The following is a 26843-nucleotide window of genomic DNA, read 5'->3' on the forward strand; positions in this document are numbered from 1 at the left end:
TCATATTTGCAAAGTAGTCGTACTCTCTGACTCACTGTCTGCTTGTTGTGAAATTTAGAGCCTCACCAGCAGGTGGAGCAGTCCTGCAGCGCGACCAAAGTGTAAACAAGACGACGACAATCAACAATCGCCAGTCAGAATCAGAATGGACAAAGGTATGATCACAGGGATCTTTGAATTAAACTTTTATCGCGTTTGTACACAATAGTTCAGATGAAAAAAAACTGACACAGGTGTTAACAGGGCATAGAAAAGTTTCATCAAGCAGTGTCATTTATCCCACTGGTAAAGCGGCCTTGAGTAATTCATCAATCCAACAGTTCCAGCGCAGGGACCTGACACCAGTAATGGTCGAATCACTCCGCTCATCATACAAAGCTTCGGATGAGTGAAAGGAGCAGGGGCTCCTGAATCAGGTGGTCGTGAGTGAAACACAGACAGGAATGTGACAGCGATCTTGTGGTTTATGTGAATGTTCAGGGTCAGGGTCCATTTCACCTCCAGACAGGCCCTGATGTGTAAGACATCTTCAACTTTCATTTATAAAATTCAGAAGCAGATGATAGGAGCATCTCCGGGATTTCCGAGATTCTATGATAACACAGAATTTCAGGTTTTGGAAGGAAAGCTACCAACTCCCCCCTGGTTTTTCTTGCCTGCTACGCAAAGGAGGAGGGGTGTCACCGAAATCTGTTTTCTGTAGCGGAGCGGAGATCATTGCCGGTGCTGGGAATGGCTGAGGATCAGGAGGCAGCTCATTGTAGATACATTTGTGATCTGCTTCGGAGTTTTAATACCCCAGTGAATTTCTGGGCTGTGGAGAAATGATGAACCTGAGTTTCTAAATATTTCCCTCTTGATATGATCTTCCACATGAATTTAAATTCCCAGGATCTTGGCTGGGAAACCCGGCATAACCAATGACCAAATGTCTCTGTCACCTCTAGACAATGTGATTGTGCTCAAATCTGAGATTCCAGCTGGAATAAAAACAATGCTCCAGCCTGGAAACGGGTCCTTCGGCCCACATAATTCATGCTGATCTAAATGTCCCATTTTCCTGCAGTTTTCCCAAATTTCCCTCGTAGCTCCCCTTTTTCCTGCCCACATGCTCTCAATTTTGTTATTTTATTTGTGTTTGCGGCCTCCTCTGGATGCATGTAATTTATACCCATCAGCCACCACGTGAAAAATGCCCCTTTGGTCCCTTTTAAATCTCTGCCCTCCAGTCTCAGACTCCCTTACCCGGGCAAAAAGACTGTGACCATCTATCCTATCTGCACCCCTGATTACTGTATGTGTGTGTGTGTGTGTGTGTAAGGTTTCCCTTTAAGCTCCTGAGCTCCAGGGCAAGCTGTCCCAGCCCAACCATATAACACAAAAAACAACACCCTAGCCCAGTACCGTAGTGTTCATTCTTCACTTCACACTTTCCAGCTTCATCACCTCCATCCTATAGATTAGCAACTGCAACTACACACAGAGCTCTATAACCAAGACTTCGCCAATGACATGCATAGTTGTTACATGATGATCAGCAGGTGGGGGATAAGAAGCGAACCAGAGGAGAGGTCAGCATAGATCTCAAGGGAATGGTCAGCCTGCGACCCAGGGGACCGGACGACGTGCGTCTCAAGAGAATGGTCAGTCTGTGACCAAGGGGACTGGAGAAAGCAACTCCAGTGCCCTTCTCCAGTCTCCAGCCCCTCGTGTGACAAAGCAACTGGAGACTGTGTGATCCAGCAGACTGGACCATGTGTAATCTCGTTGCTGGTCTTTGTGTGACACAGACTACTGGACAGTTAGTGACCGAGGGAGATTTTACCTTGTGGAAGACATTGCTGTGATTAGTATTACTGTGCTTACCGTGCTATTTTACTGGGAGTAAATGTGTCCGGTCACCGGCTTATCGGGATGGTCACCTGACAGGATGTACGGGTCACATTAACCAGCACAGTTCCATTCCAAATCTGGTCACAACACAGAGGAAAAAAAGAAAACACACAACAACTACACTAAACTACACACCTATCTAGGACTGCATAAAGTGCACAAAACAGTGCAGACATTACAATAAATAATATACGTGACAATAGGGCAGTAAGGTGTCAGGCCAGGCTCTGGGTATTGAGGAGTCTGATAGCTTGGGGGAAGAAACTGTTACATAGTCTGGCCGTGAGACCCCGAATGCTTCGGTGCATTTTCCCAGATGGCAGGAGGGAGAAGAGATTGTATGAGGGGTGCATGGATCCTTTATAATGCTGCTGGCTTTACGGATGCAGCGTGTGGTGTAAATGTCCGTAATGGCGGGAAGAGAGACCCCGATAGTCTTCTCAGCTGACCTCACTATACGCTGCAGGGCCTTGCGATCTGAGATGGTGCAATTTCCGAACCAGGCAGTGGTGCAGCTGCTCAGGATGCTCTCAATACAACCACCTTAGAATGTGATGAGGATGGGGGGTGGGAGATGGACTTTTCTCAGCCTTCGCAGAAAGTGGAGACGCTGCTGGGCTTTCTTTGCTATGGAGCTGGTGTTGAGGGACCAGGTGAGATTCTCCGCTAGATGAACACCAAGAAATTTGTTTTGCTCACATTCAGAGACAGGCTGCTGGCTCTGCACCAGTCCGTTAGCCGCTGCACCTCCTCTCTGTAAGCTGACTCGTCGTTCTTGCTGTGTGTTGCAGCACAGTCGTGGGTCAGCAGAGTGAACAGCAGTGGTCTGTGCACACAGCCGTAGGGGGACTCCGTGCTCAGTGTGATGGTGTTGGAGATGGAGAATTAATCCAATTTTGTATCTGTAGGCAGGTTCAAGACACGGTTTTTTGTTGAGTTGGGTGAGAGCGGTGGAGACGTGGGATATCTGAGTTCAAGCCTACATTTTCCTTTTTATATTCACAGAGCCAGAGTTTACAATCTCTGACCTCCTGGCGCAGGGGGAGGAATATCGACTGTACCAACTGACAAAGTTCTACAGGGACAGACTCAAACAAGCAATTGAAGAAAAGGTTGAGAGACTGGGTTGGATGTTGACAAAGGAGGGACATTTCAGTAGAGAAGAAAATGAGGTGAGTGCAGTTCGTGTATTGTCACTGATCTGCTGGTATCAGGGGGAATAGTGATCAACATTAATCTCCTGCACGTTTTAGGAGATCGGCTTGGGAATGGAGACTTTGATCTCTGACTCGTCTCCCGCAGATCTGGTTTCAGTTTTTAAGGTGGGGAGCACTGGGAACTGCAGGTTTAGCATCACCTTTTCTTGTATCACCTGCTGTATTTATCAGTGTGAAGTAAGAGCAGCGGCTGCATATCTGGACTTCCAAAAGGCATTCGGTCTGAAACTAATTTCAAATCTTGGCTGAACCGTCGGGTAGTTTCACCTCATCTCATTAATCCAGGATGAGTATTAAACTGTCAATTGGGCCAACCGGCTTCACTGCGGTACCTGAGGCAGGGAAACCAGCTAACCACAGCTTGTCTTGGTTCCGTGTGTTCCCAAACAATGTGTGGCTGACTTGTCATAGTCACAGCAAAGTACAGTGCAGAAACAGGCCTTTTGGCCCATCTATTCCATGCCAGACTACAGAATCTACTTATTCCCATTGAACTGCACCGGGCCATGGCGCTCTATACGCTCATTACGCAAGCATCTATTCAGAATTCTTTTAACCACTTGCACTAATTGCCCTGCTAGCTAGTTTCGCATTCTCACCACCCTCTGAGTAAACCGGTTTCACTTTTGTACCCTTTGAACTTTTCACCTTTCACCCTTTGGTGATAACCTCTTGTTGGAGTACCTCTTTACCTCAGTACAAAATGCCTGCTTGCATTTATCCTATCTATATCCCAATGTAATTGTGCACACTTCTAACAAATCTCCGCTCAGTCTTTCATGTTCCAATGAATAAAGTCCTAATCAGTTCACTCTTTTCTTATAACTTAGGTCTTCCAGTCCAGGTAACATCCTTGTAATGTTTTTTTTTTCTGTATTCTTTCAAACATTTCCATCTGTCCTGCAGGCAGGTGTGCAGAACTGCACATAATATCCAAATTAGGCCTCTCCAACGTCTTATACAACATCATATCGTACACGATATTTTCAATTACCAAGGATAATGCGCTAAGAAACTTACTTTCAGAGCCTATCAACATTTGCTGCCACTTTCAATGGCTTATGTACCTGTATTCCCAGATCACTTTGTTCTACCGGTCTCTCAGTAAGATCTACCCTGATTGGTCCATCCAAAGTGCAACGTCTTGCACCTGTCTGCATTAAATTGCATCGGCCCCTTTTAAACCCATTCTCCGGTTGGTCCAGACGTCACTGCAAGCTCATGTAATCTACCTCTTTGTCAACTGCTCCTTCCCAATGTTGGAGTCATCAGCAAATTTGCTGATGCTCTTAACCGTAATTTCATCCAGATCATTGATATAGATGACAAACAACAACAGGCACAGCACCGATCCCCCTGACACTGCACGAGATACAGGCGCCAATCAGAAATGCAACAGTCTATAGTGACACTCCGGATTCTTTCCAAAAAGTTAGTGTCTAATCCAGTTTACTACTTTATCTTGAATGCTAAGCAACTGAATCTTCCAGACCAACCTCCTATACGGGACCTTGTCAAATACCGTGCTGAAGTCCATGTAGACAATATCCACAACCTTGCCTTCATCAACTTTCCTGGTAACTTCCTCGAAAAACTCTGAGATTGATTGGATGTGAAAGATCACGCACAAAGCTGATATCTTATGACCACAAAAATCAATAGTTTGATCTAAAAGGGCAGAAGAAAGCACAAAACATAAAATAAATCTGGTGACTAGCTGATATCTCATGATCCCAAAAAAATCAACAGGTTGTCCTGAAAGGGAAGAAGATCAATAGAATTTCCTGAAAGGGAAGGGGCAAACAAAAAAAACCTGCTAACTTGCTGAATATCTGACTAATGAGAGACAGGGACACACCATTTCAGGTCACTCTCCTTGGAGCTCACAAACAGTGATTGTCTTGTCCTAGATCTGACCTATTCAGCCATGAGTGGTATTAGAAAATCAAGTGTGCTACACCCGTGAGTAACTCTGTTCTCGTTGGGATTCATTGGCGCTGTCTGTAACGAATCACACAGGCATTATCCAAAGGCAAGAGGTAATCTGTAAATATGATGCTGATCTATAAATTCATCATCTGGAGTCGTCTGCTTTACTGGTTAAATTTCTTTCACAACTGTAACTCCTCAGACCTGGTAGCAGTGAAACTGAGGGATTATTTTACAGTGCAGTGGGCCATTAGGGAATTATGCTGATTTATTTCATAATTGTTGTCCATTATTCCCTACTGATATCTGTTCCAGAAGATCAATCATTCAAATCCAGGACAGAGAACATAGAACATAGAATAGTACAGCACAGTACAGACCCTTCGGCCCACAATGTTGTGCTTACCCTTAAACGCTGCCTCTCTTATTTCTCAGAGCAATGTCCTAAGTCCATCCATATTCAGTTACCTTAATTCCATCATAGGTGTATGTTGCTTGAAGACTATTCAATGTTTAATTCATAATTCCTCAGTTAATCTGGAAGCCCATGCCTGCATTCAGGAAGTGATCAGCATTTTACGGTATGAGTGCCAGGCAGTAACCATCTCCATTATAAGATAGCCGCACTGACATTTTTTAATCTTCTTTTGTCTTTACACATCATAAGACCATAAGGCATCAGAGCACAATTGGCCATTAGGCCCATCGATTCTGCTCCGCCATTACATCATGGGTGATTTACTATCCCTCTCAACTTTGCTGACCGGACTAGTCAAGAAGATACCAGCCTCTGTTTTAAATATACACAATGACCTGGTCTCCGCAGCTGTCAGTGCCAATGAATTCTACAGATTCACTGCTCCTCAGCTAAATAATCTCCTCATTTCTGTTCTAAATGGACGTCCCTCTAATCTGAGGCTGTTCCGTCTGGTTCTAGACTCCCCCACTTAGAAACATCATCTCCACGTCCTCTCAAAGCCTTTCGATATTCCACAGGTTACAATTAGATTCCCCCTCATCCTTCCACACTCCAGCCAGTACAGGTGCATCCAGGATCCATTCCCATCAAAAACTGGTTTAATATCACAGGTTCTGTTAGTTTTGATTCCTCTCTGGATTTTTCACAATGCCATCAAATATTTTCTCTGATCAGGGAATCACAATATGCGAGTGCAGTCTGGCCAGTGCTTGTTCTTCTATTCTGATCCTCTCGAAATGAATGCTGGCATTTGTATTTTCCTTTCCGAACACCGACTCAACCTGCACGAAATCCTGCACCAGGTCTCCAGAGACTCTTTACAACTCCGATTACTGAATTTTCTCCCAGATTCAAAAATATTCTACGTCTTCATTATTTCTGCTAAAGTATATGGCCACGTACCTCACTATACTACATTCCAATTGCCACTGATGTGTCCACTTTTTCATCGGTCTATGTGGGACACCTGGTCAAAGGTTCTCGGGAAGTCCAAGTAAACAACTTGCACTGACTCTCCGTTGTCGACCCAGCATGCTGTTCTCTCAAAAAATTCCAACAGTTCTGTCAGGCAAGATTCCCTCCCATGGATGTTGGCCTTTTTCTTATCATGTGCGTCCAAATACCCCGAAACCTTATCCTCAGTTATCGACTGCTGACATCTTCCCAAACGCTGATCAGACTAACTGGCCTATAGTTTAAAATGATCAGTCCTCCGGAACCATTCCAAAATCTAGTGATACTTGAGTGATCATTACTAATGTCTCCACAATCTCTTCAGCCTCCTCCTTCAGAAGCAATCGCGTGCAGTTGATCTGGACTCATCTATCTTCAGAACTTTCAGCTTCCCAAGCGCTTTCTCCGCAATAATTGCAAATACACTCACTTCTGCCACCTGACATTCTCAAATATCTGGCACGTTCTAGTGTTTTTACAGTGAGGACTGACGCAAAATGCCGACCAATATCTTCCGGCATTTCCTTGTCCCCTGACAGTACCTCTCCACTGTCATTTTCAAGCAGCCCAATATCCACTCTCCTCTCTTTCAATCTTCATATATCAGATGGACGTTTTGGTAAGCTATTTTACATCATTCTCTAGCCTGCCTCCCTATTTCATATCTTCTCTATTTACGGCTTTTTAATTGCCTTCTGTTGGTTTGTAGAAACATCCCAGTCCTCCAGCTTTCTACTATATTTTGTAATTTTCTGTGCCCTCTCCTTTGCTTTTGTGCTGCTTTGACTACCTCGTCAGCCACGGTTGATCATCCTCCCTTTAGAATAATTCTTCATCATTGTGATTGTTTGTCCTCCGAGAAAATTCAGCCATTCCTGCTCTGCCATTGCCCCTGTTAGTGTCATTTTCAAATTTATTATTGCCCAGCTCCTCTCTCATGTCGAGGAAATTCCTTTATTCTACTGTAGCACTGATACCTCTAACTTTACTTTCTCCCTTTCAACCTGCTGGCTGAGTTCCGCTATTTTATGATCACTGCCTCTTAAGAGTTTATTTAGCTGAAGCTCCCTAATCAAATCTGGTGCAATACACAACACAGACTCCAGATCCGCCTTTCCTATAGTGGGCTCAACCATAGGCTTCTCTCAAAAGCCATCTCATAGGCATTCTATAAATTCCCTCACTTGGGATTCAGCACCGACCTGATTTTCCAAAGCTACCTACATATTGAAATTCCCCGTGACAATTTTAGCATTGATCTTTTTCCATGCCTCTCCTCTCCCCCGTTGTAATTTGTAGCCCACATCCTGCCTACTGTTAACACGCCTGTATATAATTTCCATCAGGGTCATTTTACCTAAGCAGTTTCTTAACATCCTCATCGTCTAATCCGACATCACCTCTTTCTCAGGACTTTTCATTTTTAATGACAGCAGTTTCGACCCAACACTGTCACCTAGTTGTGTATCCTTTCGATTCAATATTTATCCTTGGATTTAAGCACCCAACTATAAACTTTTGTCAGCCACGATTCAGTGATGCCCGCCATCCATTTGTTTTTGCTCTCTCTCCCCTCTCTCCCGTTCTTGTTGTCACATCTTGTTGATGTAATGCTGTACATTGACAGATCAAGGAAATTAATCACATTGCATCTACTGCAGGGTGTCAGGAAATCCTTATTCTTACACACTATTGATTTAGAATTTCCTTCAGTTACTGTTTCTCTGTTAATGACTGAACTCAGAGAGGATGAGGCAACAGCCCAGTGACTGCATCTGTTCTGAAGCTACCGGGGCCATGAACAGATACTTTCCTGCACATTCTCCATGTCTGTGTGTCTGCTCCACAATAAGTCCATTGTTTCCTTTTGTAGAAAGTCACTGAACTGACAGAGAAGGGAAACCGGACAGAGAGTTCCAGACTCTTCCTCAGTTTGGTGAATGGCAAAGGCTCCCGAGCCCGGAGGGCGATGTGGGAATCCTTTCTGATGTGGAGGACTGAGTTACCGAAGTTGGACAGAATACTGAGGGAAATACAGGAACATGGTATGTTAAAACCACGCACTGAACACAAAGGCACATTGAGATAAACATTTTAGTTATTTTAATTATTTTAGCTCTGTTTCCATGGATTTTTTAATATTTAAACAGGTCCTGATCCACAGGAATACATGAACATCGGCCAAGGTTTATCTGAATTACCCACTCAGCTGATAGGTGAGTGATCAAATGCACAGTTCAAACCACATCTCAAGTGTTAGTCTGTGACTTGGCAAAACCTGGGAATCAAAATTCGCCATTAATCATTCGCTGATCTCTGGAGTCAAGCAACAATTCAACGAATCTCTCTTTGCAGCCTGAATATTCTACAATATATTTTTCTATTAATCCAGCTGTTGGTTCTGCTGAAGCCTTCACTCCAGGTCCTAACGCTCTGGGAATCCCAACACACCCCAGGCAGGCTCCTGATACACTGTATGACCCAGTCCAGGTGACTTTTCTATCTTCAGACCTTTCATCTTCCAAGCCCCTTTTCCTTTGTAATAGCACTACACGCAATTCTGTTTGCTGATGTTCTTTACCTTTTGGAATTCTGCTAGTGACTTGCACAGAGTTTGTCTGGCATTTCCTTTTCACCCGTTACTGCAACTACAACAGCAGTTTCTAGTGGTCCGATATCGACCCTCTCCGTTCTTTTACTCTTTATATATCTGGGAATGAAAAAAAATATATACTTTGGTATCCTTTCTTATATTATTGACCATTTCCTTGCATTTCCTGCACATTCATTTATAACTAGGAGCATCTATAACATAGTTGACTCCGACATGACCCTAGTCACTAGACTCTAGACACTAGAATACTACAGCACAGTACAGGCTCTTCCGCCCTGGATGTTGTGCCGACCCATGTATTCCTTTAAAAAGAGTACCAACCCCACACTACCCCGTGACCCTCTATTTACCCTCTAGGTAATAAACACTCACTGTGCCCATATTGACATATAATTTTGGTAAAATACCCTGGTCTGAAACAGATCTGGAAGATATGCAAAAAAATAAGAACTTAAATAGCAATTTCTGGAAAACCCCATGTGCACTGGAGCGTACTTGGATTGATATGAACGAGGACAGTATGAGGATGATGAATAACAGATCTAAAAAAAATGAGACAACAGCCAGATAAAAATTTTCAGGATCAGGGTTAATATCATGGACACGTCGTGAAAATTGTTTTTCTGCGCCAGCAGCACGATTACAGTAAAGTGCGTGCAGTGAGTCTGTATTTATGTATACAATTGTGGAAATAGAATTGTATCAGCGTGAATTAATCAGTCTGATGGCCTGGTAGAAGAAGCTGTCCCGGAGCCTGTTGGTCCTGGCTTTTACGCTGCGGTACCATTTCCCGGATGGTAGCAGCTGGAACAGTTTGTGCTTGGTGACACTTGGGTCCAGAATGATCCTTCGGGCACTTTTTACCCCCTATCTCTGAAGTGACCTGAGTAGTAGGAAGTTCACATCTACAGATGCACTGGGCTGTCCGCACCACTCTCTGCAGAGTCCTGCGATTGAGAGAAATACAGTTCCCATACCAGGCAGTGATGCAGCCAGTCAGGATGCACAAAATTGTGCCCCTATAGAAAATCGTTAGCATTTACGAGCCCATCCCAACCGTTCTCAACCATTTGTTTTTCTGTTTTTCTTTTTTTTTGTTCAGACTAGAGAATATGCCAGGCAGGATGTTGGAATGCTCCTCTTGCAGGATGTGGGAACTCAGGGAGACCTCTGGTGTCCCTGACAACGATACCTGCAAGAAGTGCATCCAGCTACAGCTCATAACAGACCGCATTAGGGAACTGGAGCAGGAGCTGGATGACCTCCGGATCATTCGGGAGACTGAGCAGTTTATAGATAGTAGCTTCCGGGAGGTAGTTACACCTAAGGAACAGGGCACAGGTAATTGGGTTACCATCAGGCGAGCGAAGGGGAAAGGGCAGTTAATGCAGGGTTCTTCTGTGGCCATTCCCCTCCAAAATAGGTATACCAATTTGGATACTGTTGGGGGGGGGAGGATGGCTTACCTGGGACAAGCTGCGGCAGCCGGATCTCTGGCACTGAGTCTGGTTCTGCAGTGCAGAACGGAGGGAGGAGGAAGAGGAGAGCGGTCGTGATAGGGGACTCCATAGTCAGGGGTTCAGACAGGAGATACTGTGGTTGTGACAGAGACTCCCGGATGGTTTGTTGCCTCCCGGGTGCCATGGTCAGGGATGTCTCTGATCGCCTGCACAGCATTCTGAGGTGGGAGGGTGATCAGCCAGATGTCGTGGTACACATCAGTACCAATGACATAGGTAGAAAGAGTCAGGATGTCCTGAAGAGTGAGTACAGAGAGCTTGAAAAACAGGACCTCGAGGGTAGTAATCTCCGGATTGCTGCCTGTGCCACGTGCCAGTGAGGGTAAGAGTGCGATGCTCTGGCAGATGAACACGTGGCTGAGAAACTGGTGTAGGGGGCAGGGTTTCCGATTTCTAGATCATCGGGACCTCTTCAGGGGCAGGTGGGGCCTGTACAAGAGAGACGGGTTACACCTGAACTACAAGGGCACCAATATACTTGCAGGGAGGTTTGCTAGTTTTATTGGGGAGGGTTTAAACTCGATGGGAACCAGAGTGCCAGAGCAGATAGTGGAACGGGGGTAAAAATAAATGATGTTGGTAGTTCATGCAAAGTCACAAATAGCAAGGTTGTGTGTGCTGGTAATAATCTTCTGAGGTTTGTATATTTAAAAGCGTGGAGAATTGTGAGAAAGGCAGACGAGCTGAGGGCCTGGATTGACACATGGAATTATGACATCATAGCCATTACTGAAACTTGGCTACAGGAGGGGCAGGACTGGCAGCTCAATGTTCCAGGGTTCCAATGTTTCAGACGTGATAGAGACAGAGGGATGAAGGGTGGGTGGTGGCTTTGCTAGTGTGGGAAAATATTACAGCAGTGCTTCGGCAGAACAGATTAGATGGCTTGTCTACTGAGGCCATACGGGTGGAGCTGAGAAACAGGAAGGTATGACCACATTAATAGAGTTGTATGATGGACTACCCAATAGTCAGCAAGAATTGGAGGAGCAAATCTGCAAAGAGATAACAGACAACTGCAGGAGACAGAAATTTGTGATTGTAGAGGATTTTAATTTTCCACACATTGATTGGGACTCCCATACTGTTAAACGTCTAGATGGGTTAGAGTTTGTAAAATGTGTTCAGGACAGTTTTCTAAATCAATATATAGATGTACCAACTAGGGAGGATGCAATATTAGATCTCCTATTAGGAAAGGAGTTAGGGCAGGTGACGGAAGTGTGTGTAGGGGAACACTTTCGTTCCAGTGATCATAACGTCATTAGTTTCAACTTGATCATGGATAAAGATAGATCTGATCCTCGGGTTGACGTTCTAAACCTGAAAAGGGCCAAATTTGAAGAAATGAGAAGGGATCTAAAAATCGTAGATTGGGACAGGTTGTTCTCTGGCAAGGATGTGATTGGGAAGTGGGAGACCTTCAAAGGAGAAATTTTGAGAGTGCAGAGTTTGTATGTTCCTGTCAGGGTTGAAGGCAAAATGAATAAGAATAAGGAGCCTTGGCTATCGAGGGATATTGGAACTCTGACAAAGAAGAAGAGAGTTGTATAACATGTATAGGCAACAGGGAGGAAATAAGATGCTTGAGGAGTATAAAAAGAGTAAGAAAATACTTAAGAAAGAAATCAGGAGGGCTAAAAGAGGACATGAGGTTGCTTTGGCAGTCAGGGTGAACGATAATTTTAAGAGCTTCTACAGGTATGTTAAGAGCAAAATGATAGTAAGGGATAAAATTGGTCCTCTTGAAGATCAGAGTGGTCGGTTATGTATGGAATCAAAAGAAATGGGAGAGATATTAAATGGGTATTTTGCATCTGTATTTACTATGGAAACTGGAATGGAGTCTATGGAAACAAGGCAAACAAGTCGGGAGGTCATGGAACTTATACAAATTAAAGAGGTGGAGGTGCTTGCTGTCTTGAGGTAAATCAGAGTAGATAAATCCCCAGGACCTGATAGGGTATTCCCTCGGACCTTGAAGGAGACTAATGTTGAAATTGCAGTGGCCCTGGCATAAATATTATGTCGATATCCACGGATCGGGTGCCAGAGGATTGGAGGATAGCTCATGTAGTTCCGTTGTTTAAAAAAGGCTCAAAAAGTAAGCCGTGAAATTATAGGCTGGTATGTTTGACATCGGTAGTAGGTAAATTATTGGAAGGAATAGTAAGAGATAGGATCTCCAGGTATTTGGATAGACAGGGACTTATTAGAAAAAGTCAGTATGGCTTTGTGTGTGGTAGATCATGTTTAACCAATCTATTAGAGTTTATCGAGGAAGTTACCAGGAAAGTGGATGAAGGAAAGGCAGTGGATGTTGTATACATGGACTTCAGTAAGGCCTTTGACAAGGTCCTGCATGGGAGGTTAGATAGGAAGATTCAGTCGCTAGATATACATGGAGAGGTAGTAAATTGGATTAGACATTGGCTCAATGGAAGAAGCCAGAGAGTGGTAGTGGAGGATTGCTACTCTGAGTGGAGGCCTGTGACTAGTGGTGTGCCACGGGGATCTGTGCTGGGTCCATTGTTATTTATCATCTATCTCAATGATCTGGATGAGAATGTGGCAAATTGGATCAGCAAATTTGCTGATGAAACAAAGATTGGAGGTGTAGTGGACAGTGAGGAAGGTTTTCAAAGCTTGCAGAGGGATTTGGACCAGTTGGAGGAATGGGCTGAAAAATGGCAGATGGAGTTTAATGCGGACAAGTGTGAGGTATTGCACTTCGGAAGGTCAAACCAAGGTAGAACATACAAGGTAAATGTTAGGACACTGGGGAGGGCAGTAGAACAGAGGGATCTGGGAGTATAGATACATAATTCCCTAAAGGTGGCGTCACAAGTAGATAGGGTCATAAAGAGAGCATTTGGTACATTGGCCTTTATAAATCAAAGTACTGAGTTTAAGAGTTGGAATGTAATGGTGAGGTTGTATAAGACATTGGTGAGACTGAATTTGGAGTATTGTATGCAGTTTTGATCACCTAATTGCAGGAAGCATATTAATAAGGTTGAAAGAGTGCAGAGAAGGTTTACAAAGGTGTTGCCGGGACTTGAGGAAAAAAAAAACAGTGGTCATGGGTTAAGGGTGAAGGGGGAAAAGTTTAAAGGGAACATTGGGGAAGGTGCTTCTTCACACAGAGAGTGGTGGGAGTGTGGAATGAGCTGCCAGATGAAGTGGTGAATACGGGATGACTTTGACATTTAAGAAAAACTTGGACAGGTATATGGATGAGAGTTGTATGGAGGGATATGGGCCAGGTGCAGGTCAGTGGGACTAAGCAGAAAAATGGTTCAGCACAGCCAAGAAGGGCCAAAAGGCCTGTATCTGTGCTGTATTGTTCTATGGTTCTATCTGAGGTGAAAGAGGTGCTGTTGTGCCTTTTTTCACCACACAATTGATGTGTACAGACCACGTGAGGTCCTCAGTGATGTGAATGCCGAGGAACTTAAAGCTGTTCACTCTCTCAACCCCAGATCCATTGATGTCAATAGGGGTTAGCCCGTCTCCATTCCTCTTGTCTGTGCGACATTGCATCCAGCTCCTTTGTTTTTGCGACATTGAGGGAGAAGTTGTTTTCTTGTCACCACTGTGTCTGGGTGGTGACTTCTTCTGTGTCGGCTGCCTCGTTATTATTTGAGATTTGGCCAATAAATATAGTATCCTCAGCAAATTTAATCAGCAGATTGGAGCTGTGGGTAGCGACACAGTCATGCGCATACAGAGAGTACAGGAGGGAGCTTAGGACTCAGCCCTGAGGAGCCCTGAAGGCCGAGGTCTCTGAGGTGAGGGAACCCACTCTTACCACTTGCTGGTGATCTGACAGGAAATCCAGGACCCAGCTGCACAAGGCAGGGTGAAGGCCGAGGTCTCTGAGCTTCTTGTCAAGCCCGGAGGGAATGATGGTATTGAATGCTGAACTGTAGTCTAATAACATCATTCTCACATAAGCATCCCTCTTCTCCAGATGTTTAAGGAGGTGTCCAGAGCAGTGGCTATTGTGTCATCTGTTGATCGGTTGTGTCGGTAGGTGAATTGTAGGGGGTCCAGTGTGGGTGGTAACAAGCTGCAGAAGCAGTCCTTGACCAGTCTCTCAAAGCATTTGCTTATTATTGAGGTGAGTGCGACAGGACTCCAGACGTTCAGGCACGTTGCCTTAGTTGTTTTAGGTACAGGAACAATGGTGGATGATTTGAAGCAGGAGGGAACTCTACACTGGGAGAGGGTGAGATTAAAAATATCCGTAAATACACCTGCCAGTTGTGCCGCGCGCATCCTGAGTACCCGCCCTGGGACGCCGTCCGGTCCCGCAGGCTTGAGACTGTCCACTCGTTGGAAACACCTGCGAACTTCAGCCTCAGAGATGACCAATGTGCAGGTCGCTTTGTCGGCTCTCCTCGGGGTCTCAGTGTTGGCGATATCGAACCGAGCGTAAAGAGACTTAGATCCTCTGGGAGACAGGCAGCGATGTTGGCAGCACCACTGCACTTAGCTCTGAAGTCTGCATTGGGGTGCAGAGCTTGCCATAAGCTGTGTGTGTTGTTGGTGGAGAGCTGTGCCTGAATACGATCTCTGTATTGTCGTTTCGCTGCCTGGATGACTTTGCACAGATCGGAGCTGAATTTCTTGAGCTCCTGCTGATCACCGGCAATGTAAACAGTCGGTCTCACGGCAAGTGCTTTTCACACGGAACTGTTGATACAAATTTTGTGGTTTGGGAAGTCCTGACCGATTTCTGAAGGAAATCATCTCCCCTCTGTGACAATAACACACAAATGGGGGATGTTGTTATTACACAGCTGTGATAATAACAGCCGGGAACTCCCTTGGCAGCCGGAAAGGTTTACACAGAAGCACCAGGTACTCCAGATCCGGGGAACAAAAGGGTTTGAGGGCATGGACATTCCGGGGTTCCACCAAGCATTAATGATCATGAAACATACCCTAAATCCTGTTCTCTTCCCAAATAGGTAGGTAGGTGTGTGTGTGTGTGTGTGTGTGTGTGTGTGTGTGTGTGTGTGTGTGTGTGTGTGTGTGTGTGTGTGTGTGTGTGTGTGTGTGTGTGTGTGTGTGTGTGTGTGTGTGTGTGTGTGTGTGTGTGTGTGTAAAATATACATACGCACTATACAACATATCGAGCCCTGAGAGAGTTCTCCGTAGAGTACTGCTTTCGGTAACCTGGAGTTATCCATGCGAGACATGTGACCTGTCAGACGGTGGATCTGCCTGAGCAGCAAAGTGGCTTCAGGGCCTGGAAGTTGAACATATATAGCTGTGCATGTCTGTGTGATTATATGAAATATTAAACTAAATAAGTAGTGCAGAAATAGAAATTTAAAAAGAGATTAGTGAGGCAGTATCGATGGGTTCAATGTCCATTCGGAAACTGCATGGTAGAGGAGAAGTTGCTCCTGAATCGTTGAGTGTGCGCCTTACTCCGTTCCCCGTGAACCAGATGGTGACGCAGCCAGTTCCAATGCTCTGCAAGTTACATCTGTAGAAATATTCAAGTGATGTTGGAAACTCCTGATGAAATATAGCCAGTGTTGTGCCTTCTTTGTAGCTGCATCGATATATTGGGTCCAGGTTAAATACTCGGAGATATTGACAGCCAGGAATTTGGAATTGCTCACTCTTTCCACATCTGATCCCTCTGTGAGGACTGGTGTGTCGTGTTCCCTCATCTCGCCTTTTCTGAAATCCACAATTAGCTCTATTGACATAGATGTCGACATGGAAGCGTCGAGCCCCTGGCTCAGAGTTGGAGACTTCTTCCCAGAAACAGAAGGGATCATTGTAGCAATACAGGACAAGGTTGTTGACACATGTAGTTATCAATAATACAGAATAAACGGCTAATAGGTCCAGGACGATATATGCTGAAAATTATAAGAGAAACTACAAACAATCCGACTTTACAAGATCCTGCAGTAGTTCAACTGAATCTCATTACTTGCACAACCACAATAAAATGGCAGACAACATTCACAAAAACATTGCTTAAACTACAACTGATGGAAAGCACCATAATTTACTAAACGTACAAGACTCTTCCACTTTTAGAGTTAGAGTCCTTCATATCATACTGCGTCCGATCATTATTTCAGATAGGATAATACATGATTTGCGTTCGGATGTAATTTTATAGGATAAACAAGCAAAAGCAACTTTTTAAATATATATAGCCATTCCAAACACACATAACTTACAGAAATGAATTAGTAAAAAAAAACCAGAAATATGTTGAATTGAAAGGGCAAAATGAAAGACTATGGAACACGAACAGGGTATTATTTATCCCAATCGTAATATCGATAGCTGGTATCATCCTAAAGGCTTTACAGAATAGTATTAATAAATTAGGCCCACACGGCGATACTTGTGTAAATCTTCGAAAACCCATAACACTATACACCACGAGAATAGTCTGAAATCTCCTATCAATTGAGACATGAGTGTGCTTGGCTATCTATGCCTGTACCTCAAGTTTTACCAGTTTAGGCTACGATAATAATAATAATAATAATAATAATAATAATGATTTATTTATAAAGCACCTTTCATCCAGACGATGCCGTTCAAACCGCATCACAACGGGATAAAGTGCAAACTAGAAAATAAAAGACAAAATGTGTCAGTCCTAATATACACCTCAGACTTCTGCACAGTACTGTAGTTTAAGGTGTTGAATTCTACAGTTTAGGAACATAGTCCCAAAAAAACTCAACGCTGACCTCCCAATGATCCCTTGGCCTTCTACCTTATCGTCTGCCTGCACTGCATTTTCTCGGCAACTGAAACACTGTTTCCCTGAACTATTCTGTTCCATTTTTCCTTGTACAACCTCATTGCACCGATGTGATGTAATGATCTATTTGGATCGCATGCAGAAAAGTTTTCCATTTTACAGTGGGGCTGTCACAATAATAAACCAATTTACCGATTCATTGTCAATAATACAGCGCCCCTTGGTTGCTTAAGATTGTTATAACGGGGGGGAGGGGGGTGACAGTGCGGATGAGCTGCCACGACCTATTAAATGCTCCCAGTGGCGAGTAGCCTCTGTCCAGCTCTTGGCCTTCACGTGCGGTTTAGCCACTAATCCCGGTGGAAGCGTTTCTTCCGACAGGAGAAGGGGCAGAGGTGGGTTACTGGTGCCTTACAACCTGTTGCTTTGGGCAGATGGGGCTCATCAGCCGTGATTGGCAGCTCATCCAGGAACAAGAAAACTCTGATCTCAAAACTCCACTGCCTTGTAACTGTAACCCCTCATGGGGAAGAGTTTGGGAGTAAACCCAGTGGGAAAAGCCCGGAGCTGCAGTCCCTGAGTCAGTGTTAAATGGAGTTCAACGCAGACTGGCATCTCCTGCGACACCTCTGGTGCCAAGCTGTGTCAGTCTCTGCCGTTCCTTTGTGTACATCAGATGCATGGAGAGAGGGAGCTTGCTACATCGGCAGAAGCTTCCTCTCCATATCGGAGTGTCCCGGCTTGCAGGGGCAGGACATCCATGGTCGACTCTGACAGACGGAGGCCTCATTAGACAGCGCCCCACACCCCCACAGCAAGACTGATGAGTAGCAGTTGCCAAGACTTCACCACCCTCTCCCACAGACACGATGTACATCACTGAGACAGACGCTTGTGGCTTCTTCCATTAACAGAGATTCCACCTTTCCACCAATCCTCCATCACTGCGATTGAAAACTACCCATTTTCATTCCTGTCATTCCGATGGGTTATCGATCCGCAACTTCACTGTGAATTTCCCCCAGATGCTGCCCGACTTGAGTATTTCCCGCGTATTCTGCTCCTGTTTTGATGCAAGAGCAGTGCACACCTGTGACTCCCCAGTGTGCAGACTGGCCAAAATGCACAGTGTCCTGCTCTCCATAGTTCCACACCAGATCAACATTAACATCGTCTGTTAATGAGGCAAACAATGCTTTAAATATAGTGAAATGTTGTTGTAACGGGAGTGCAGTCAGGACTGCAATAGGATATTCAAGATTCAAAAACTTTGTCATTCCAACCGTACATCAGCTCTGCAGGGTAGAATGACACAGCGTTTCCCAGGAGCAGTGCAATCATAACATAACAAACGCAACACTAAATAATAAACACAACAATAAATAGTAAAACACAACAGCCACATGTCGCTTTAAATCAAGTTATAAGTGTCCGGTGCAAGTTAAAAGTGTCCAAAGCAGAGTCAGGTAGAGCAGCTATTTAGCAGTCTGACTGCCTGTGGGAGGAAGCTGTTTAGTAGCCTTGTGGTTTTAGTTTTGATGCTCCTGTAACGTTTACCTGATGGCAGAAGAACAAACAGTTCATGGAGAGGGTGTGAGGGTTCTTTAATGATGTACCGTGTCTTCTGGAGGCATCGACGTTGAAAGAGGTCTTGGACAGAAGGTAGGGAGACCCCAATAACCTTCTCTGCTCCCCTAACCACCCCCTGCAAGGCTTTTTTGTCGGCAGCACTGCAGCTGGAGTACCAGGTTGTGATGCAAAAGGTCAGCACACTCTCAACCACGCCTCTGTAGAATGTAGTTAAGATGTTAGTGGGGAGTGATGCTTGTTTAAGCTTCCTCAGAAAGTGCAATCAGGGGAATGTTCACCTTCACTAATAACTAGAACCAGAACATGAGGATTGGACATTTTCAGGAACATCCATTGCTGTCAATTCCGTGTCTGTGAACAGAATTTTACTTTCTGTCCTAATATCCATGGAAGCATTGAATTTATTCATGTAATCTCAAACACTGAATGCTGAAATACCGTTATAAATTTCTTTGTCAGATGAGCCGTTTAACGTTTTGAATATGTTCTCTGTTCCCATGGAAGATGTTCAACAGAAACACAAGGAGACTCTGCGTGCACATACTGAAACACTGAGAGTGAACACGATCCTGATGAGGGAGAAGGTGAAGGTTTTCCAGCTGGCTGATCGATACGCTGAGCTCACGGTCATTTCTACTGTTCGAGATCGGACACTGGTGGAACATGAGCTGCTGGCAAGAGGCAGAGACCATGAGGATTATAGAGAGAAACAACTCCGCAGACAGCTGGAAAAAATCCGTACTGATCAGTTATTCCAGAGCAGCTTTTCCCGGAGTAAATCCAAATCTGGGAGTTCAGCAGCAGTGGCCGGAGTCCCGGGGATCGGGAAAACAACGATGGTACAAAAGATTGTTTATGACTGGGCCATGGGGAAAATATACCAACAATTCCAGTTTGTCTTCAGTTTCAAATTCCGAGATTTAAACAGTATTAACTGCCGAATAAACCTGAAGGAACTGATTCTGGATCAGTATCCTTACTTTGGGAATATCCTGAGAGAAGTCTGGAAGAACCCAGAGGGATTGTTGTTTATATTCGATGGTTTAGATGAATTCAAACACAAAATCGATTTTGCGGACAGTCGGAGAGATACAGAACCCAAGCACCAGTGCCCAGATCCCGAGCGGAAGTGTGAAGTGTCTGACATTGTGTACAGTTTAATCCAGGGCAAGCTGCTCCCAGGGTGTTCAGTGCTGGTGACCACCCGCCCCACTGCGTTACATTTATTGGAAAAGGCGGAGATCAGTGTCCGGGCTGAAATCCTGGGATTTCTTGATGAGGAACGGAAGGAATATTTCATCAGACATTTTGAAGATCAGATGGTGGCCGAAGCTGTTTTCAATCACGTGAAGGAGAACGAGATCCTGTACACCATGAGCTACAACCCCTCCTACTGCTGGATCCTCGCTCTGGCACTGGGCCCCTTCTTCACACAAAGAGTCAGGGACCCACAGCGAGTTCCCAAGACCATCACCCAACTGTACTCCTACTATATTTATAACATCCTGAAAAACCACGGCCGTGAGATTGAGAACCCCCGTGATGTGTTACTCAGGGTTGGTCAGATGGCCTTCAGAGGAGTGTCCAAGAAGAAGATTGTGTTTACAGATGGAGATTTGATCAAGTACAATCTTCAGCCTTCCCAGTTCCTGTCCGGGTTCCTGATGGAGCTTTTGGAGAGAGAGGATTCTGCCCAGAGTGTGGTGTACACATTCCCACACCTCACCATCCAAGAGTTTGTAGCTGCAGTCGCACAATTCCTGAATCCACATCCCGGGGATATCCTGAAATTCCTCACTGAAGCTCACAACACGATAGATGGGCGATTTGAGGTATTTCTCCGTTTTGTTGCTGGTCTCTCCTCCCCAATGACAGCTCGGGGCCTGGTGGAGTTTCTGGGTCCATTTCCTCATGAAACAACCTGCCGGGTGATTGACTGGGTGAAGGAGGAGGTTAAACGCCAGAGTGGAAACACATGGAGAGAAGCTGGTAAAAGGAGCCTCCTGAACACATTGCACTACCTGTTTGAGTCTCAGAATCGTGGACTGGCTCAGGTCGCACTGGGATCAGTGGAAACACTTTCATTCCGTGGAATAACACTGACCCCGATTGACTGCGCGGTCCTGTCTCATGTCATCGGACTCTGTGATACAATAAAACACCTCGACCTGGAGAACTGCCACATTCAGTGTGAAGGAATCCAGCGGCTGGGACCCGGGCTGCACAAGTGCCAGGAGTTGAGGTAACTTGATTTATCTTTCACTCTGAACTGTGAAACTGTTCTATTGTGTCATTTCAATATAAAGGGATTTGGGTTAAACTGTGATAAATCAGATTGTGAAGAATTGCAAAACAAATGCCCAGGGGATCGGTCAGTAATTCCCCAAGGACGGGAGGGTTCTGTGGTTCCTTGTGAAGGGATGTTGGAGACTTCATCAGATCAGTGAACAACGGCCATTGGTTTAATGGTAGTAAATCACAGGAATGGCCGTGTTTCCTGCTGCCAGTGACACGTCCATTGACAATGTTCCTTCTCACTGTTACTGACACCCAGACCGACTCTGACTGCAGCAGGTGGGTCAGAGATTCACACCCCCTTCCCGGTGAGGGAGAAGAGACCGTCAGCAGACTGTCCCAGTGAGAAGGAAAGAAATACCATTGTGAGATTGTCCTCCCCTGCTCTTGATAGTGTGTGACTTTGCTCACTACCAGATACACAGAGAGCGAGGCCGCATCTCCTCTGGGTCTCTGTTCAGACCCAACACACGCGTACAAAAATTTCTGCATCCTCTCGTCTTGTAGGATTATCGTTTACCCTTGGAATCCTCCTGTGGGACTTTTTATCCCAATTCCCCTTTGATTCTTAGGGATCTCGTCCCCATCCCCATTCCTCCTGTCGACTTTCTATTACCCTGTCCTCATCCTTCAGTGGAATGTCTTTACCCCACCCACCTTCCTGCGGGATCACACTTCCCCATCCCCCTTCCTCCTGTGGGATTTCACTCCCCAATTCCCCTTTATCCTGTGGGTTCTCACTCCTCCATCCCCGGTCCTCCTGTGGGAACTCTCTTCCCCATCCCACTTCCTCCTGTGGGATCTCTATTCCACATCCCCCTTCCTCCTAATGGGATCTCACTCCCCCATCCCGCTTCCTCCTGTGGGTGCTCTCTCCCCCATGTCCCTTTCTCTTGTGGGCTCACCCTTCCCCATCACCCTGCCTCCTGTGGGATCTCTCGCCCCCATTCCCCTTCCACCTGTGGGACCTCTCTCCTCCATCCCCCTTCCTCCTGCGGGAACTCTCATCCCCATTCCCCTTCCTCCTGTGGGACCTCTCTCCCCCATCCCCCTTCCACCTGTGGGATCTCTTCACCATCCCCCATCCTCCTGTGGGATCTCTCTCCACCATCTCCCTTCCTCCTGTGGGATCTCTCTCCACCATCTCCCTTCCTCCTGTGGAACCTCTATTCTCCATCCCATCCTACTGTGGGATCCCTCTTCTCCATCCCCCATCCTCCTGTGGGATCTCTCTCCCCCATCCCCCTTCCTCCTGTGGGAACTCTCTTCCCCATCTCCCTTCCTCCTGTGGGATCTCTCCCCCCCATCCCCCTTCCTCCTGTGGGACCTCTCTCCCCCATCCCCCTTCCTCCTGTGGGATCTCTCTCCGCCATCCCCCTTCCTCCTGTGGGATCTCTCTCCCCCATCCCCCTTCCTCCTGTGGGAACTCTCTTCCCCATCCCCTTCCTCCTGTGGTATCAGTCTCCCTCTTCCCCCTTCCTCTTGTGGGATCTCTCTCCCCCATCCCCCTTCCTCCTGTGGGATCTCTCGCCCCCATCCCCCTTTCTCCTGTGGGATCTCTCTTCCCCATTCCCCTTCCTCTAGTGGGATCTCTCTCCCCCATCCCCCTTCCTCTTGTGGGATCTCTCTCCTCCGTCGCCCTTCCTCCTGTGGGATCTCTCGCCCCCATCCCCCTTCCTCCTGTGGGATCTCTCCCCCCCATCCCCCTTCCTCCTGTGGGACCTCTCTCCCCCATCCCCCTTCCTCCTGTGGGATCTCTCTCCCCCATCCCCCTTCCTCCTGTGGGATCTCTCTCCCCCATCCCCCTTCCTCCTGTGGGAACTCTCTTCCCCATCCCCTTCGTCCTGTGGTATCTGTCTCCTTCTTCCCCCTTCCTCTTGTGGGATCTCTCTCACCCATCCCCCTTCCTCCTGTGGGATCTCTCGCCCCCATCCCCCTTTCTCCTGTGGGATCTCTCTTCCCCATACCCCTTCCTCTAGTGGGATCTCTCTCCCCAATCCCCCTTCCTCTTGTGGGATCTCTCTCCTCCGTCCCCCTTCCTCCTGTGGGATCTCTCGCCCCCATCCCCCTTCCTCCTGTGGGATTTCTCCCCCCCATCCCCCTTCCTCCTGTGGGACCTCTCTCCCCCATCCCCCTTCCTCCTGTGGGATCTCTCTCCCCCATCCCCCTTCCTCCTGTGAGATCTCTCTCCCCCATCCCCCTTCCTCCTGTGGGAACTCTCTTCCCCATCCCCTTCCTCCTGTGGTATCTGTCTCCTTCTTCCCCCTTCCTCTTGTGGGATCTCTCTCCCCCATCCCCCTTCCTCCTGTGGGATCTCTCTTCCCCATCCCCCTTCCTCCTGTGGGATCTCTATCCCCCATTCCCCTTCCTTCTGCGGGATCTCTCTCCCCCATCTCCCTGCCTCCTGTGGGATCTCCCTTCCCCATCCCCCTTCCTCCTGTGGGATCTCTCACCCCCTTCCTCCTGTGGGATCTCACTTCCCCATCCCCCTTTCTCCTGTGGGATCTCTCTTCCCCATTCCCCTTCCTCTAGTGGGATCTCTCTCCCCCATCCCCCTTCCTCTTGTGGGATCTCTCTCCTCCGTCCCCCTTCCTCCTGTGGGATCTCTCGCCCCCATCCCCCTTCCTCCTGTGGGATCTCTCCCCCCCATCCCCCTTCCTCCTGTGGGACCTCTCTCCCCCATCCCCCTTCCTCCTGTGGGATCTCTCTCCCCCATCCCCCTTCCTCCTGTGGGATCTCTCTCCCCCATCCCCCTTCCTCCTGTGGGAACTCTCTTCCACATCCCCTTCCTCCTGTGGTATCTGTCTCCTTCTTCCCCCTTCCTCGTGGGATCTCTCTTCCCCATCCCCCTTCCTCCTGTGGGATCTCTCGCCCCCATCCCCCTTTCTCCTGTGGGATCTCTCTCCTCCGTCCCCCTTCCTCCTGTGGGATCTCTCGCCCCCATCCCCCTTTCTGCTGTGGGTTCTCTCTTCCCCATTCCCCTTCCTCTTGTGGGATCTCTCTTCCCCCATCCCCCTTCCTCCTGTGGGATCTCACTCCCCCATCCCCCTTCCGCCTGTGGGTTCTCCCAACCCCTTCCTCTTGTGGAATCTCTCTACTCCATCCCCCTTCCTCCTGTGGGAACTCTCTTCCCCATCCCCTTCCTCCTGTGGTATCAGTCTCCCTCTTCCCCCTTCCTCTTGTGGGATCTCTCTCCCCCATCCCCCTTCCTCCTGTGGGATCTCTCGCCCCCATCCCCCTTTCTCCTGTGGGATCTCTCTTCCCCATTCCCCTTCCTCTAGTGGGATCTCTCTCCCCCATCCCCCTTCCTCTTGTGGGATCTCTCTCCTCCGTCGCCCTTCCTCCTGTGGGACCTCTCTCCCCCATCCCCCTTCCTCCTGTGGGATCTCTCTCCCCCATCCCCCTTCCTCCTGTGGGATCTCTCTCCCCCATCCCCCTTCCTCCTGTGGGAACTCTCTTCCCCATCCCCTTCGTCCTGTGGTATCTGTCTCCTTCTTCCCCCTTCCTCTTGTGGGATCTCTCTCACCCATCCCCCTTCCTCCTGTGGGATCTCTCGCCCCCATCCCCCTTTCTCCTGTGGGATCTCTCTTCCCCATACCCCTTCCTCTAGTGGGATCTCTCTCCCCAATCCCCCTTCCTCTTGTGGGATCTCTCTCCTCCATCCCCCTTCCTCCTGTGGGATCTCTCGCCCCCATCCCCCTTCCTCCTGTGGGATTTCTCCCCCCCATCCCCCTTCCTCCTGTGGGACCTCTCTCCCCCATCCCCCTTCCTCCTGTGGGATCTCTCTCCCCCATCCCCCTTCCTCCTGTGAGATCTCTCTCCCCCATCCCCCTTCCTCCTGTGGGAACTCTCTTCCCCATCCCCTTCCTCCTGTGGTATCTGTCTCCTTCTTCCCCCTTCCTCTTGTGGGATCTCTCTCCCCCATCCCCCTTCCTCCTGTGGGATCTCTCTCCCCCATCCCCCTTCCTCCTGTGGGATCTCTATCCCCCATTCCCCTTCCTTCTGCGGGATCTCTCTCCCCCATCTCCCTGCCTCCTGTGGGATCTCCCTTCCCCATCCCCCTTCCTCCTGTGGGATCTCTCACCCCCTTCCTCCTGTGGGATCTCACTTCCCCATCCCCCTTTCTCCTGTGGGATCTCTCTTCCCCATTCCCCTTCCTCTAGTGGGATCTCTCTCCCCCATCCCCCTTCCTCTTGTGGGATCTCTCTCCTCCGTCCCCCTTCCTCCTGTGGGATCTCTCGCCCCCATCCCCCTTCCTCCTGTGGGATCTCTCCCCCCCATCCCCCTTCCTCCTGTGGGACCTCTCTCCCCCATCCCCCTTCCTCCTGTGGGATCTCTCTCCCCCATCCCCCTTCCTCCTGTGGGATCTCTCTCCCCCATCCCCCTTCCTCCTGTGGGAACTCTCTTCCACATCCCCTTCCTCCTGTGGTATCTGTCTCCTTCTTCCCCCTTCCTCGTGGGATCTCTCTTCCCCATCCCCCTTCCTCCTGTGGGATCTCTCGCCCCCATCCCCCTTTCTCCTGTGGGATCTCTCTCCTCCGTCCCCCTTCCTCCTGTGGGATCTCTCGCCCCCATCCCCCTTTCTGCTGTGGGTTCTCTCTTCCCCATTCCCCTTCCTCTTGTGGGATCTCTCTTCCCCCATCCCCCTTCCTCCTGTGGGATCCAACTCCCCCATCCCCCTTCCGCCTGTGGGTTCTCCCAACCCCTTCCTCTTGTGGAATCTCTCTACTCCATCCCCCTTCCTCCTGTGGGATCTCTATCCCCCATTCCCCATCCTTCTGCGAGATCTCTCTCCCCCATCTCCCTGCCTCCTGTGGGATCTCCCTTCCCCATCCCCCTTCCTCCTGTGGGATCTCTCACCGCCTTCCTCCTGTGGGATCTCACTTCCCTATCCCCCTTCCTCCTGTGGGATCTCAATTCCCCATCCCCCTTCCTCCTGAGGGATCTCTATCTCCCATCCTCCTTCCTCCTGCGGGATCTCTCTCCCCCGTCCCCCTTCCTGCTGTGGGATCTCTCTCCCCCATCCCACTTCCTCCTGTGCGATCTCCCTTCCCCATCCCCCTTCCTCCTGTGGGATCTCTATCCCCCATCCCCCTTCCTCCTGAGGGATCTCTATCTCCCATCCTCCTTCCTCCTGCGGGATCTCTCTCCCCCCATCCCCCTTCCTGCTGTGGGATCTCTCTCCCCCATCCCACTTCCTCCTGTGGGATCTCTCTCCCCCATCCCCCTTCCTCCTGTGGGGTTTCTCTCCCCCATCCCCCTTCCTCCTGTGTGTTCTCACTTCCCCATCACCCTTCCTCTTGTGGGATCTCTCTCCCCCATCTCCCTTCCTCTTGTGGGTTCTAACTTCCCCATCCCCCTTCCTGCTGTGGGATCTCTCTCCCCATCCCCCTTCCTCTTCTGGGATCTCTCTCACCCATCCCCCTTCCTCTTCTGTGATCTCTCTTCCCCATCCCCCTTCCTCCTGTAGGATCCCTCCCCCATCCCTCTTCCTCCTGTGGGATCTCTCTCCCCCATCCCCCATCCTCTTGTGGGATCTCTCTCCCCCATCCCCCTTCCTCCTGTGGGATCTCTCTCCCCCATCTCCCTTCCTCCTGTG

The 26843-nt window shown here is 47.9% G+C and overlaps 1 protein-coding gene across 1 annotated transcript in view; it reads left to right on the top strand.

Annotated features, from left to right (window-relative positions):
- The window catches only part of LOC140722359 (NACHT, LRR and PYD domains-containing protein 3-like), a 219846-nt gene that overhangs the window by 174203 nt on the left and 18800 nt on the right, over positions 1-26843 (top strand). Inside the window, exons 3-7 of the mRNA XM_073037122.1 lie at positions 59-155; positions 2899-3065; positions 8345-8516; positions 8622-8687; positions 19454-21191. Of these exons, the coding sequence (XP_072893223.1) occupies positions 146-155; positions 2899-3065; positions 8345-8516; positions 8622-8687; positions 19454-21191 (2153 nt within the window). The 5' untranslated portion in view covers positions 59-145. The remainder of the gene's footprint in view (positions 1-58; positions 156-2898; positions 3066-8344; positions 8517-8621; positions 8688-19453; positions 21192-26843) is intronic.

The sequence above is a fragment of the Hemitrygon akajei genome, unplaced genomic scaffold (genome assembly GCF_048418815.1).
Source record: "Hemitrygon akajei unplaced genomic scaffold, sHemAka1.3 Scf000075, whole genome shotgun sequence".
Taxonomy (NCBI): Eukaryota; Metazoa; Chordata; class Chondrichthyes; order Myliobatiformes; family Dasyatidae; genus Hemitrygon; species Hemitrygon akajei.